General features: G+C 41.7%; 1 protein-coding gene across 2 annotated transcripts in view; it reads left to right on the top strand.

Annotated features, from left to right (window-relative positions):
• Positions 1 to 12,422, top strand: part of immt (inner membrane protein, mitochondrial (mitofilin)) — a 68,222-nt gene extending 55,800 nt beyond the window's left edge. For both annotated transcript variants that reach the window (XM_043705314.2, XM_043705121.2), the window contains 4 exons: positions 1,331 to 1,554; positions 2,797 to 2,928; positions 3,765 to 3,894; positions 11,580 to 12,422. In XM_043705314.2, the coding sequence (XP_043561249.2) occupies positions 1,331 to 1,554; positions 2,797 to 2,928; positions 3,765 to 3,894; positions 11,580 to 12,187 (1,094 nt within the window). In that variant the 3' untranslated portion in view covers positions 12,188 to 12,422. The remainder of the gene's footprint in view (positions 1 to 1,330; positions 1,555 to 2,796; positions 2,929 to 3,764; positions 3,895 to 11,579) is intronic.
• Positions 12,423 to 13,426: the final 1,004 nt, after the last annotated feature.

Genomic DNA, 13,426 nt, shown 5'->3' with positions numbered 1-13,426 from the left:
AACCTAATTTCCACTTGTATAATAAATCTGCCATTTCAGAAATCAACCTGGTGAGTCTTTGTTGTCCACCCTTTATGGCAAGTATATCTTTTCTTGGGTAAGGTGACTGGAACTGTACAGAATACACCAGATGTGATTTCCTGAAGGCTTGCAAGCTGGAGTAAGACTTGCTTGCAGATGTACTTGATATGTCTTACAATAAAGACCACTATACACACTTTGCATTACAAATTGTTTGCTGGACCTGAATGCTTATTTTAATGACCTGTGTATGAGGGCACAAAGATCCCTTTGTACATCAATCTTTCTCAATCTGTCAGTAATAAAATGATACTATATGATTCTGTTTGCCTACCAAAATGGACAATCTAACATTTATCCATTGGACCGCATCTGCTACGTCTTTGTCCACTTATTTAACTTATCCAAATCTCTCTGAAGCCTCTAAGTCCTCTTCACCATTATTCTCCAATCCAGTTTTGTGTTGTCTGCAAACCTGGAAATATTGTACTCGGTTGACCATATTGTGAACAGCTGAGGCCCAAGCACTGGTCCTTAGGGTAACCCACTTTTCTGACAAAAGCATTTGTTAACTTATTGAGCAACTGGAATTTCGGAAGCAAATTACTGCAGATGCTGGAAATCTGAAATAAAGCAGAAAATCCTGGTAATACTCAGCAGGTCAGGCAGCATCTGTGGACAGAAGCAGAGTTAATGTTTCAGGTCAATAACGTTTCGTCAGAACTCCTAATCTGAAACAGTAACTGATGGTTCTGATCCCTCCTTCTATTGTTTTAATTGGTGCCTGCTGTCTTTTGTGTATATGTTACATTTACTTAATAATCAGGTTTACATCAGAATTTGAGTTTATGCCATCATGTTCTTTAACCATGTGACCTTTTAACAATCACAATAAATGATGGGAGAATGCCGCTTTATTCCTGAGTGGTGAATATGGCATACCTAACTTCTGTTTTGAGAGTACTTCTAATGAAAGAATTTTCAACCCTACTGACCTAGCAAATACTTACTCTATGGAATTATTTTTTTAACCGTCTGCAACATTACTGTGCAAAAAATGTATTCCCCGAGTATGGGTTTCGAATGTGAGCTTCTATAGTAAGCTGTATGCAAATTAATACATACTGTGTCTGTGAAGTAATTGGCATGCAGTTGTATAATTGACATTTTAATTCAATGAAATATTTTGTCTATATTTAACTTTGCAATACTAATATTTTAATGACAAATGAATGGTGGTTATCTCCTTTACTGCCACAGAATGTACTTGATCCATACTCTTTTTTTTTAATGTTGTTTCCAACTGTAGCTGGCCAGCTGAGCACTGATGACCTCAACTCATTGATTGCCCATGCCCATCGTCGTATTGACCAGTTGAACAGAGAGTTGGCAGAACAGCATGTGCGGGAACAGCAGCACATTGAAAAGGCTCTTGAGCATCAGAAGCTAGAGCACAAGAAAACTTTGGATGTAGCAGTGGCAAAAGCCTTGGAGCATTATCAAACAGGAATACTTCTTGAAAGGGACAAAAAGGTAAAGCGCAGGTTTTACTAACAATATCTAGCAGATATAAAGTATGGTTACTTAGATTTTAATATTCACTGCTACGTATTTTAATGGTCAAGTTCTTTGTAAATCACTGAATTGCTGTAATTTTACACCAGTGCGTAACTCTTGCCAGTGCATCATGTTCTATGCACGGGAATTACAGAGCACTTCATGAGTTATGATTAACTGTGTGTTCAAGAAGAGCTGCCAATTGCTCAAGCTTTTTGTCATCTATATAAATGATTTGGGTGTGACTATAGGAGGAATCATTAGTTGCAGATGACACCAATTAGTGGTGCAGTGGACATCAGAGAGGTTCACCTCCGAGTACAACAGGACTTTGAACAGATGGGCAAATGGGCTGAGGAGTGGTAGATGGTGTTTAATTTAGATAAATGTGAGTTATTGCAGTTTGGTAAGGAAAGTCAGGGCAGGACTTGTACACTTAATGGTATGGGTCCTGGGGAGTGTTGCTGAACAAAGTGACCTTGGGGTGCAGGTTCATAGTACCTTGAAAGTGGAGTTTCAGATAGATAGGATAGTGAAGAAAGCATTTGACACTTGCCTTTATTGGTCAGAGCATAGCAGTTGGGATGTCATGTTGCAGTTGTACAGGATATTGGTTAGGCCACTTTTGGTACTGCTTTCATTCCTGGTCTCCCTACTATAGGAAGGATGCTGTTAAACTTGAAAGGGTGCAGAAAAGATTTACAAGGATGTTGCCGGAGTTGGAGAGTTTTGAGCTCTAGGGAGAAGCTGAATAGGTTTGGGCTATTTTCTTTGGCGTGTTGGAGGCCGAGGGATGATCTTATAAAATCATGAGGGGCGTGGATAGTGTGAATCACCAAGGTTTTTGTCCCAGGTTAAGGGAGTCCAAAACTAGAGGGCATAGGTTTAAGGTGAGGGGAGAAAAATATAAAAGGGACCTAAAGGACTGCTTTTTCATGCAGAGGGTGGTGCGTGCATGGAATGAGCTGCCAGAGAAGTGGTTGAGGGTGGTACAATTACAGAATTTAAAAGGCATCTGGATGAGTACACGAATAGGAAGAGCTTACAGGGATATGGGCTAAATGCTGGCAAAGGGACTAGATTAATTTAGTATGGACGAGTTGGACCGAAGAGTCTGTTTCCGTGCTGATTCTAAGTCAAATTGGTTGTGTTACAATTGCAGTGATGGGAGTCAAGAAATGTCAAGTAAAATGAGTACATTCTTCTTTTCAAATTCAGGCAGAGGAAGTACGTGAAGTGATGGAGGCAGAGTTGCGAACTCAACTACGCAGGCAAGCTGCTGCTCACACAGATCACCTGAGGGAGGTACTGAAGATTCAGGAACAGGAAGTCAAAGGAAAATATCAGGAGGTAAATGCACTCTGAAAATTAAGCCATTAATGGCAAAGTAAAATAATTGTGTGCATTTCCCACTGTTCATAGTGTGTTCATATTAAATTTGGAATGGTCAGTTGTCTGAAAAAAAAATCACTCCACCGAATTTTCGGTTTCCACTGAAGACTGCAGAGTAACAGAGAGATAGTATGCTGTGGTTCTGTTTGCTGAGCTGGAAGTTTTTGTTGCAAACGTACATGGGTAGTGTACAAAATCCCATGCAAGGACTGCACAAAACACTATAGGACAAACAGGAAGACAGCTAACGATCCGCATCCACGAACATCAACTAGCCACGAAACGACACGACCAGCTATCCCTAGTAGCCACACACGCAGACGACAAGCAACATGAATTTGATTGGGACAACACTACCATTATAGGGCAAGCGAAACAAAGAACAGCCAGAGAATTCCTAGAAGCATGGCACTCATCCACAAACTCCATCAACAAACACATCGACCTGGACCCAATATACCGGCCACTACAGCGGACAATGAAACTGACAACCGGAAGCGGCAGGGACAGGCCACTATAAAGCCGGAGGAAGCACCACAGAAGCGCTTCACAGGAGGCTCCCAAGCACTGAGGATGTCACCTAGACGGGGGACGAAACGTTTGCAACAAAAACTTCCAGCTCGGCGAACAGAACCACAGCAACGAGCACCCGAGCTACAAATCTTCTCTCAAACTTTGAAGAGAGATAGTATGTTTCGAGCCAAGTGGATTGAGTTACGTGTAACTCTTAGTGCTTTTTTTTAATATTTTTTAAAAAAAATTACGACTTGATTGCATTGTTTTTTAACTTGCAGGAATTGCAACAAAAACTATCTGAATATGACATTGAATTCAGACGCTTGTCTCAGGAACAACTGGACAATTTTACAAGAGACATGAATGCAGCTTATTCTCGGTTGAAGGGTATTGAACAAGCAATGGAGAGTGAGTAATTACTCGTCATAGCCAGTGTTTTGCCTAAATTTAACAAAACGTTGGTGAGATACTTACAGAAAAATAATTCTTATCGGATTTTTTGAGAAAAAGTCAGAGTGAAGAGTCATAAAATTATTTTTTTTCCAGGTAATTTATATTTTTAAAGTTCACTCTCTCTTGCCTAATGCTTATTGAGTGCTGCCTGGACACTCAATGTATTGCTGGAATTGGTCACTGTTTTATTATCATTATTGTCACTGGATGAGTGAATTAATTTTTCAATGTTGATCTGAAACTTAAAATCAACCATGTAAACACTGCCTACAATAGCAGGCCAGATTATGGGTGTTCTGACAAATGACTCATCTCTTGAGCTCCTCTCTGTCTATAAAGCTCAGTTTAGAGATGGGAAATAATTTGTCTTTTAGATACAAACTGGTTGGCACCACACTTGATTATATTAATCTTCACCTACCCATACATATTTGTTGGTGTGAATATATGTTTCCATTGTTTTTATTTCATGACAAAGACTACCACAAGGAAGAAATCGTGAACCAGTTCTGACAATTGCATTCCTAAAAATCTCTTCCCAGCATCTTGGCTGCCATCAGTAATGCCAGAATGTATAGTCCATCCCTAGATGCCCTTGAGAAAGTGCCAGTCAGCTAATTTCTGGTATTGTGGCAGTCCTTTGGGTACTGCATGAGGCACACCCTGATGCATTTAGATTAGATTACTTAGTGTGGAAACAGGCCCTTCGGCCCAACAAGTCCACACCGACCCGCCGAAGCGTAACCCACCCAGACCCATTCCCCTACATTTACCCCTTCATCTGACACTACGGGCAATTTAGCATGGCCAATTCACCTAACCTGCACATTTTTGGACTGTGGGAGGAAACCGGAGCACCTGGAGGAAACCCACGCAGACATGGGGAGAACATGCAAACTCCACACAGTCGCCTGAGGTGGGAATTGAACCCGAGTCTCTAGCGCTGTGAGGCAGCAGTGCTAGCCACCGTGCTGCCCACTTTCTTATTAAGTTTTATTATTGCAAACTGATACACTGAATTGCTTTCTTGATCATCTCTGAGAGTAATGAGATAACCACGCAAGAGACATTCTGGAATCAGAGGCCAGACTGGGCAAGGATGGCACATTTTCTTCCTCAAAAGACATTGAAGAATTGGAAGGGTTTTTGTAACAATCCAGTAACATTATTGACATTGCTACCATCTTTATGGTCATACCTTTCTTTCCCACCTATGACTGCAGTGATACGACTTGAGTCGATTCCCAGTTGGATTGATTGGATTTTTGCCATTTTGGGCTTAAAATCTGCTTCCATATTATTAGCACACTGTGGCTGCAGTATGTCCTACCTGCATGCTTCACTGTACCAGTTCACCAAGATTATGTCATCAGCAGTTTCCTCTGCAACCTACTCTGAGAAAGAGAGCAGCAATGTTTTGAGAACACCAGGATCTCCATACCATCCTGGCAGATATTGCAAAATTCCATCATTGTTCAGTCAACATTTTGGTATTCCATACTAAACACCATAATAAAACCTTGCCACCATAAAGGTGGTAACGTAAGACCATAAGAAGTAGGAGTAGAAGTAAGGCCATTCGGCCTATCGAGTCCACTCCGCCATTCAATCATGGCTGATGGGCATTTCAACACCACTTACCCGCACTCTCCCCGTATCCCATAATTCCTTGCAAGATTAAGAATTTACCAATTTCTGCCTTGAAGACATTTAACGTCCTGGCCTCCACTGTGCTCCGCGGCAGTGAATTCCACAGGCCCACCACCCTCTGGCTGAAGAAATGTCTCCTCATTTCCATTCTAAATTAACCCCCTCTAATTCTAAGGCTGTGCCCACGGGTCCTAGTATGCCTGCCTGACGGAAACAGTTTCCAAACATCCATCCTTTCTAAGCCACGCATTATCTTGTAAGTTTCTATTAGATCTCCCCTCAACCTTCTGAACTGTAATGAATACAATCCCAGGATCCTCAGCAGTTCATCGTATATTAGGCCTACCATTCCAGGATCATCCTTGTGAATGTCCAAACACACATCCTTCCTGATGGATGGGGCCCTAAATTGGACAGGGTATTCTAAATGGAGCCTAACCAGAGCTTTATAAAGTCTTAGTAGCACCTCACTGCTTTTACATTCCAACCCTCTTGAAATAAATGACAACATTACATTTGCTTTCTCAACCTGCATGTTAACCTTTTTAGAGAATCCTGAACTAGCACTCCCAGATCCCTTTGTACTTTGGCTTTATGAATTTTCTCACCGTTTATAAAATAGTCCATGCCTGTGTTCTTTTTTCCGAAGTGCAAGACCTCGCATTTACTCATGTTGAATTTCATCAGCCATTTCTTGGACCACTCTCCTAAACTGTCTAAATCTTTCTCTAGCCTCCCCACCTCCTCCGAACCACCTGCCTGTCTGCCTCGCTTCGGATCATCTGCGAACTTCGCCCAAATGCCCCAGTCTCCTCTTCTAGATCATTTATATATAAAGTGAACAGTTGGGGCCTCAACACCGAACCCTGCGGGACGTGACTTGTCACCAGCTGTCATTCTGGAAAAAAAACCCTTTTATCCCAACTCTCTGCCTTCTGTCAGGCAGCCAATCCTCAATCCATGCTGGTAGCTCACCTTGAACACTATGGGCCCCTCACCTTACTCAGCAGCCTCCCGTGAGGCACTTTATCAAAGGCCTTTTGGAAGCCCAGGTAGATAACATTCACTAGGTTTCCCTGGTCTAACCTACTTGTTACCTCTTTAAAGAACTCTAACAGGTTTGTAAGGCATGACCTCCCCTTATTAAGTCCATGCTGACTTGTTCTAATTCAACACTGCACTTCCAAGAATTTAGAATTCTCATCCTTAACAATGGATTCTAGAATTTTACCTACAATCGAGGTTAGGCTAATCGGCCTATAATTTTCCATCTATTAGATTTCATTACATTACTTACAGTGCGGAAACAGGCCCTTCAGCCCAACAAGTCCACACTGACCCACTGAAGTGCAACCCACCCAGACCCATTCCCCTACATTTACCCCTACACTTGCCCATAGTGTTAGGTGTTAGGGGTAATTTAGCATGGCCAATTTACCTAACCTGCACATTTTTGGACTGTGGGAGGAAACCGGAGCAAACTCCACACAGTCAGCCGTCTGAGGCGGGAATTGAACCTGGGTCTCTGGCGTTGTGAGGCAGCAGTGCTTACCACTGTGCCACCGTGCTGCCCACTTGATCCTTTCTTGAACAAGGGGATTACAACAGCGATTTTCCAATCATCTGAGACTTTCACTGACTCCCGTGATTTTTGAAAGACTACAACAAACGCCTCCACTATTTCTTCAGCTACCTCCCTCAGAACTCTAGGATGTAGCCCATTGGTCCAGGAGATTTATCAATTTTTAGACCTTTTTAGCTTTTCAAGCACTTTCTCCTTTTGTAATGGCTACCATACTCAACTCTGCCCCATGACTCTCCTTTATTGTTGGGACATTACTCGTGTCTTCCACTGTGAAAACTGACAAAGTATTTATTAAGTTCTTCAGCTATTTCCTTATCTCCCATCTCTAGCCTTCCTGCATCAATTTGGAGCAGCCCAATTTCTACTTTTGCCCCTCGTTTGTTTCTTATGTATTGAAAGAAAGTTTTACTATCATTTCTAATATTACTGGCTAGCTAACCTTCATATTTGATCCTCTCCTTCCTTATTTCTCTTTGTTATCCTCTGTTTGTTTTTGTAGTCTTCCCAATCTTCTGATTTCCCAGTGCTCTTGGCCACTTTATAGGCTCTTTTTCTATGATACATTTCTTGAATTCCTGCGACAGCCATGGTTGTCTAATACCCCACCACCCCCACCCCTAAACCCCGGTAATCTTTTCTTTGTGATGAACCTCAGTTACACCCAGAAACTCCTGCCGTTGTTGCTCTACTGTTTTCCCCACTAGGCTCTGCTTCCAGTCAATTTTCATCAGTTCCTCTCTCATGCCGCGTTATTACCTTTTATTTAACTGTAACACCATTACATCCGATTTTGCCTCTTTCGAACTGCAGACTGAACTCTACCGTATTATGATCACTGCCTCCTCAGTGTTCCCTGACTTTAAGATCCTTTATAAAGTCTGGCTGGTTTCATAGCACTAAGTCCAGAATAGCCTGCTCCCTTGTGGGCTCCATCACAAGCTGTTCCAAAAAAGCCATCCTGTAAGTATTCCATGAATTCCGTTTCTTTGGATCCACTGGCAACATAATTCGTCCAGTCTATTTGCATATTGAAGTCCCCCCATGATCACTGTGACCTTGCCTTTCTGACATGCTCTATCTATTTCCTGGTACATCTTGCGCTCCTGATCCTGACCACTGCTGGGAGGTCTGTACATAACTCCCATTATGGTTTTTTTTTGCCTTTGTGCTTCCTTAACTACACCCACACAGACTCCACATCATCTGACCCTATATCATTTAATGCCATAGATTTAATTTCATTCTAACTAACAGAGCAACCACTCCCTGTCTTTTCGATCAGTTGCAAGTCCTTGGATGTTCAGTTGCCAGTCCTCAACCCCCTGCAACCACGCCTCTGTGATGCCTATCACATCATAATCATTTACGATGATTTGTGCTGTTAATTTATCTACTTTGTTTCGAATGCTTCGAGCATTCAGGTAAAGCACCTTAATGCTAATTTTCTTATCCCCATGATTTCCATCACCTCTACCTAAGTTATCCTTCCTTTTTTGCTTCATTCCTCGTCTGCCTTGAACTTAAACCCTGCATACATGCTAACCTGCTGCTATTTTATCTTTCTATTTGACTCCATACTCCCTGTGGCTTTCCTTTTCCCTTTCTTCCCCACCTGACTCACAAGTTTAAAGTCCAGTGCCAATAATGCTACTGGGTTGTTACAAAACCCCTTCTGGTTCTAAAAGACAATTCGGAATATTTTCTGAATGGTTGCTGGAGAAGGTACTGAGGGATAGGATCTACTTATATTTAGAAAAGGATGGGCTTATCAGTGATAGGCAACATGGTTTTGTGCAGGGGAGATCGTGCCTTACCAACTTAATAGAGTTCTTTGAGGAAGTGACCAAGTTGATAGATGAAGGAAGGGCTGTTGATGTCATATACATGGACTTTAGGAAGGCATTTGATAAGGTTCCCCATAGTAGACTAATGGAGAAAGTGAAGTCATATGGTGTGCAGGGTGTTCTAGCTAGGTGGATAAAGAACTAGTTGAGCAACAGGGGACAGAGTAGTAGTTGAAGGGGGTTTCTCAAAATGGAGAAAGGTGACCAGTGGTGTTCCACAGGGATCAGTGTTGGGGCCACTGTTGTTTGTGATATACATAAATGATCTGGAAGAGGGCACTGATGGTATGATCAGCACATTTGCAGATGACACTAAGATTGGTAGAGTAGCAGAAAGCATAAGGGACTGTCAGAGAATACAGAAGAATATAGATAGACTGGAGAGTTGGGCGGAAAAGTGGCAGATGGAGTTCAATCCAGACAAATGGGAGGTAATGCATTTAGGCAAGTCTAATTCTATAGTTAGAATTATAGCGAATTATATAACGAACGGAAGTTCCTTGGGAAAAGTTGATGAGCAGAGAGATTTGGGAGTACAGGCTCATTGTACCCTGAAGGTTGCTGCACAGGTGAATAGTGTGGTCAAGAAGGCAGATCGTATGCTTGCCTTCATTGGATGGGGTATTGAGTATAAGAGCTGGCTAGTCATGTTAATATTGTACAAGTCATTAGTTCGGCTATGTTTAGAATACTGTGTACAGTTCTGGTCACCACATTACCAAAAGGATGTGGATGCTTTGGAGAGGGTGCAGAGAAGGTTTACAAGGATGTTGCCTGGTATGGGAGGTGCTAGCTATGAAGAGAGGTTGAGTTGGTTAGGTTTTTTTTTCGTTAGAAAAAAGGAGATTGAGGGGGGACCTGATTAAGGTTTACAAATTCATGAAGGCTCCAGACAGGTGGGTACAGATAAGCTTTTCCCAAGGTGTGAAGATTTAATAATGAGGTCATGCTTTCAAGGCGAGAGGTGAAAAGTTTAAGGGGGATACACGTGGCAAGTACTTCACACACAGGGTGGTAGTTGCCTGGAACGCGTTGCCAGTAGAGGTGGTAGAGGCAGGCACGGTAGATTCATTTAAGGTGCGTCTGGACAGATGCATGAATAGGTGGGGAGCAGAGGGATTTAGATGCTTAGAAATTGGGCGACAGGTTTAGACACTAGATTTGGATCGACTCAGGCTTGGAGGGCCGAAGGGCCAGTTCCTGGGCTGTAAATTTTCTTTGTTCTTTGTTTGGAGGAACAGAGTTAGGTGTCCTTGCAGCCAAATCATTTAAAACATGGTGCATCGATGCAAAAAATAAGAAAAGGATTAACGGATTGCTGAGCTTTATCTCAAATAGTTGGAATTTGAGTGAAGAAGCTGTGTATTCGTTGGATTTTGCCTTTACCCAAACAGGTGTACTGCGTCCTGTTCGTGGTGCCACTCCTAAGGCAAGACACACTGGCCTTGGAGGGATGTAGCACAAATTCAGCAGAACAATGCCTGGATCTGAAAGGTTCAAATTATAAAGACAGATCACAAAAGTTGGTCTAACTGGGACAAAGTGAACTTTCCTTTCTTGATCTGTCTGCAGCCCTTGGCATTGACCACAAATCTTTCACCAATGCCTATCCGTCTGTCGTCTAGCTAGGTAGGATGGTTCTCACGGTTCCATTCTTTACTATATAACCATAACCAGAGTATCACATCCCAGTGGCGGCTTTTCCTTAGCTGCCACCTATTTCTCAGTTAGGAGCAATCTCTTAGTGATATTGTTCAACAGCACAAGTTTTCACATGTAAGCTGATAATACCCCTGTACCTCATCACCACTTGATTGCTCCAGTTTTTTTAAATAATCAGATTACTTATCCTTTATCCAGTATTGAATGAGCGATTATGTGAAGAATCACTTTGTAAAGAGGCCATTTGGTCCATCAAGTCTGCAACAACCCTCCAAAGAGCGTCCCACCCAGACCCAGACCCCTCACCTTACCTCCATAATCCCGCATTTGTCCTGGCTAATCTACCTAGCCAGCTTATCCCTGGACACTACAGACAATTTAGCATGGCCAATCCACCTAACCCACACACCTTTTTGGGCTGTGGGGGCAAACCATAGCAACTGGCAGACATGGGAAGAACTTGCAAACTCCATACAGACAGTCACCCAAGGCTGGAATTGAACCTGGGTTCCTGGTGCTGTGAGGCGGCAGTGCTAACCACTGATCCACTTAAGATGGAAGCTATTATTTTTGGTTGCTGCTCCAAACTCTCCTCTTTGACTTCTGACTCCAACATTCTCCCTGGCAACAGTCGTGAGATGATACAAGACTGTTTATAACCTTGGTACCACAAGTGTAAGCTCTGGTGGAATAGGAGTAGGCTATTCAGTCAGTTCTGCCAATTTATTAGCCATTGCGGCAATGCATTTTTCCAGTTATAGAAAATATGACAAATCAACTATATCTTCATTAATTTCATATACATAATTACATTAAATCTTTATGACACATTTATAATTAAAGGTTTTGTGTTCTCTTCAACCACCTAAAATGAATTGTATAATATTTGCTCATTTCAGGTCATGCAATCGCGGAAGAGGAGGCGAGAAAGGCACATCAACTCTGGCTCTCAATAGAAGCTCTGCAGTACACCCTAAAGACAGCCTCTGGTGATAGCCTGACAGAACCTCTTCAGAAAGCCCTAGAAGCTGTGACAAATAGCTGTGGAGATGATAAATTTACACAAGCCTTGGTCAAAGCTCTTCCTCAAGAGTGTCTCTCGCGTGGTGTGTACAGTGAAGAGACATTACGTCATCGGTTCTACACAGTGCGGAAAATGGCACGGCGTGTGGCCATGATAGATGAAACAAGAAATAGCCTCTATCAATATTTCCTCTCCTACCTGCAGTCCTTTCTATTAATGGAGCCTCAAGTAATAAAGCCTCCTGAGGAACTTAAACCTGAAGACCTGGATACATTTAGACTGTTATCGTATGCTTCATTCTGCATTGAACATGGTGACCTTGAGCTCGCAGCTAAATTTGTCAATCAACTTCGTGGAGAACCAAGAAGGGTGGCACGGGACTGGCTGACAGAAGCTCGTGTGACTCTCGAAACAAAGCAAGTGGTTGAAATCCTTTCAGCTTATGCCAATGCAGTCGGTTTGGGTACCACTCAGGTTGAATGATTCAGCAGAAAGCAGTTGTTATCACAGCAGAAAAATGGAGTCCAACCCTGTAAGCACTGACTGTTCCAGTGTATTCCAGTAGATGATACAATGAAGTAAATTGTTGGGAATGTGTTTGTAATTTGATATAAACGTTTTATGGATTGGACTTTGTAATCGAACTAAATCATTTCAACTGACTGTATGTTGATTTTCCCTTCAAACACATATCAATAAAACCAAATTAAACAAGGAATGGAAATTTTCTATTAATGTTAAAAAGAACAGACATGCAAACATATGAACTAGGAGAAATTCACCATTTAATATAATGGCTGATGTTTGTTTCAATTTCAAAATTTCCATTATCTCTAATAACCTTTTGATTCCTTTGTCTAACAAGAATTAATTCACTTTCGTCATTAAAAATATCTAATGACCCCGTCTCCAAGGCCTTCTGAGACGAACGCAAAATTGAACAACCCTTGGAAAAGATTTCTCCTCATCTCTATTCTGAATTTTAAATTTAAAAAAATGCTCTCTAGTTCTGCACTGACACATGAGAGGCCTTGTCAAGATCTTTCAGGCTATTACACACTTAAATCAAATACCCTTTACTCTTCTAAACAGCAGTGAAAACAAGTCCGGCTTATCCTCATGAAATAACTCATTCATTCCACCCCGGAACTGTCTCCAATGCACTTACATATTCCGTAAATAAGATCCGGAAATGCATACTAAATATAATGCCCAGCTTTTTTTATTATTCCTGTCAAAGTGTACCTATTGTATGCCATCTGTCAGATTTTTGCCACCTCACTCAATCGATCTGGATCAGCTTGCAACTTCATTATATCATCCTTTTGATATACTTTCCTATGTGTTTTGGTGTTGTCTGTGAAGTTAGATGAGGAAGCAAAGGCACGGCAGCTAAGTTATTGATTTAAATTGTGAAAATGTGAGGGTCCAGCACAAACTCCTGTGGGACTTTGTCACATATTGCTAATCAAAGACACATTTATGGATACTCTTTTTTCTGCCTATTAGCCAACCTATCTTCTATCCATTTTAATATGTTACGCCCTACAGTACAAATTTTATATTCTAATAACCTTTGATAATGGCACCTTACCAAATGGCTTCCAGAAAAGTCCAAATACAGGGTGTCTGCAGGCTTCCCTTTAACCACAGTATGATGTTTCTTTCAAATAACTCAATAAGTTAAACATAATTTTCTGTTGAAACCGTGCTGATACTTCC

This window comes from Chiloscyllium plagiosum, unplaced genomic scaffold (assembly GCF_037043375.1).
Source record: "Chiloscyllium plagiosum isolate Xiang-an unplaced genomic scaffold, Cpla_swu_hap1 HiC_scaffold_1, whole genome shotgun sequence".
Classification (NCBI taxonomy): Eukaryota; Metazoa; Chordata; class Chondrichthyes; order Orectolobiformes; family Hemiscylliidae; genus Chiloscyllium; species Chiloscyllium plagiosum.
This window is presented reverse-complemented; position numbering and strand designations above follow the sequence as displayed.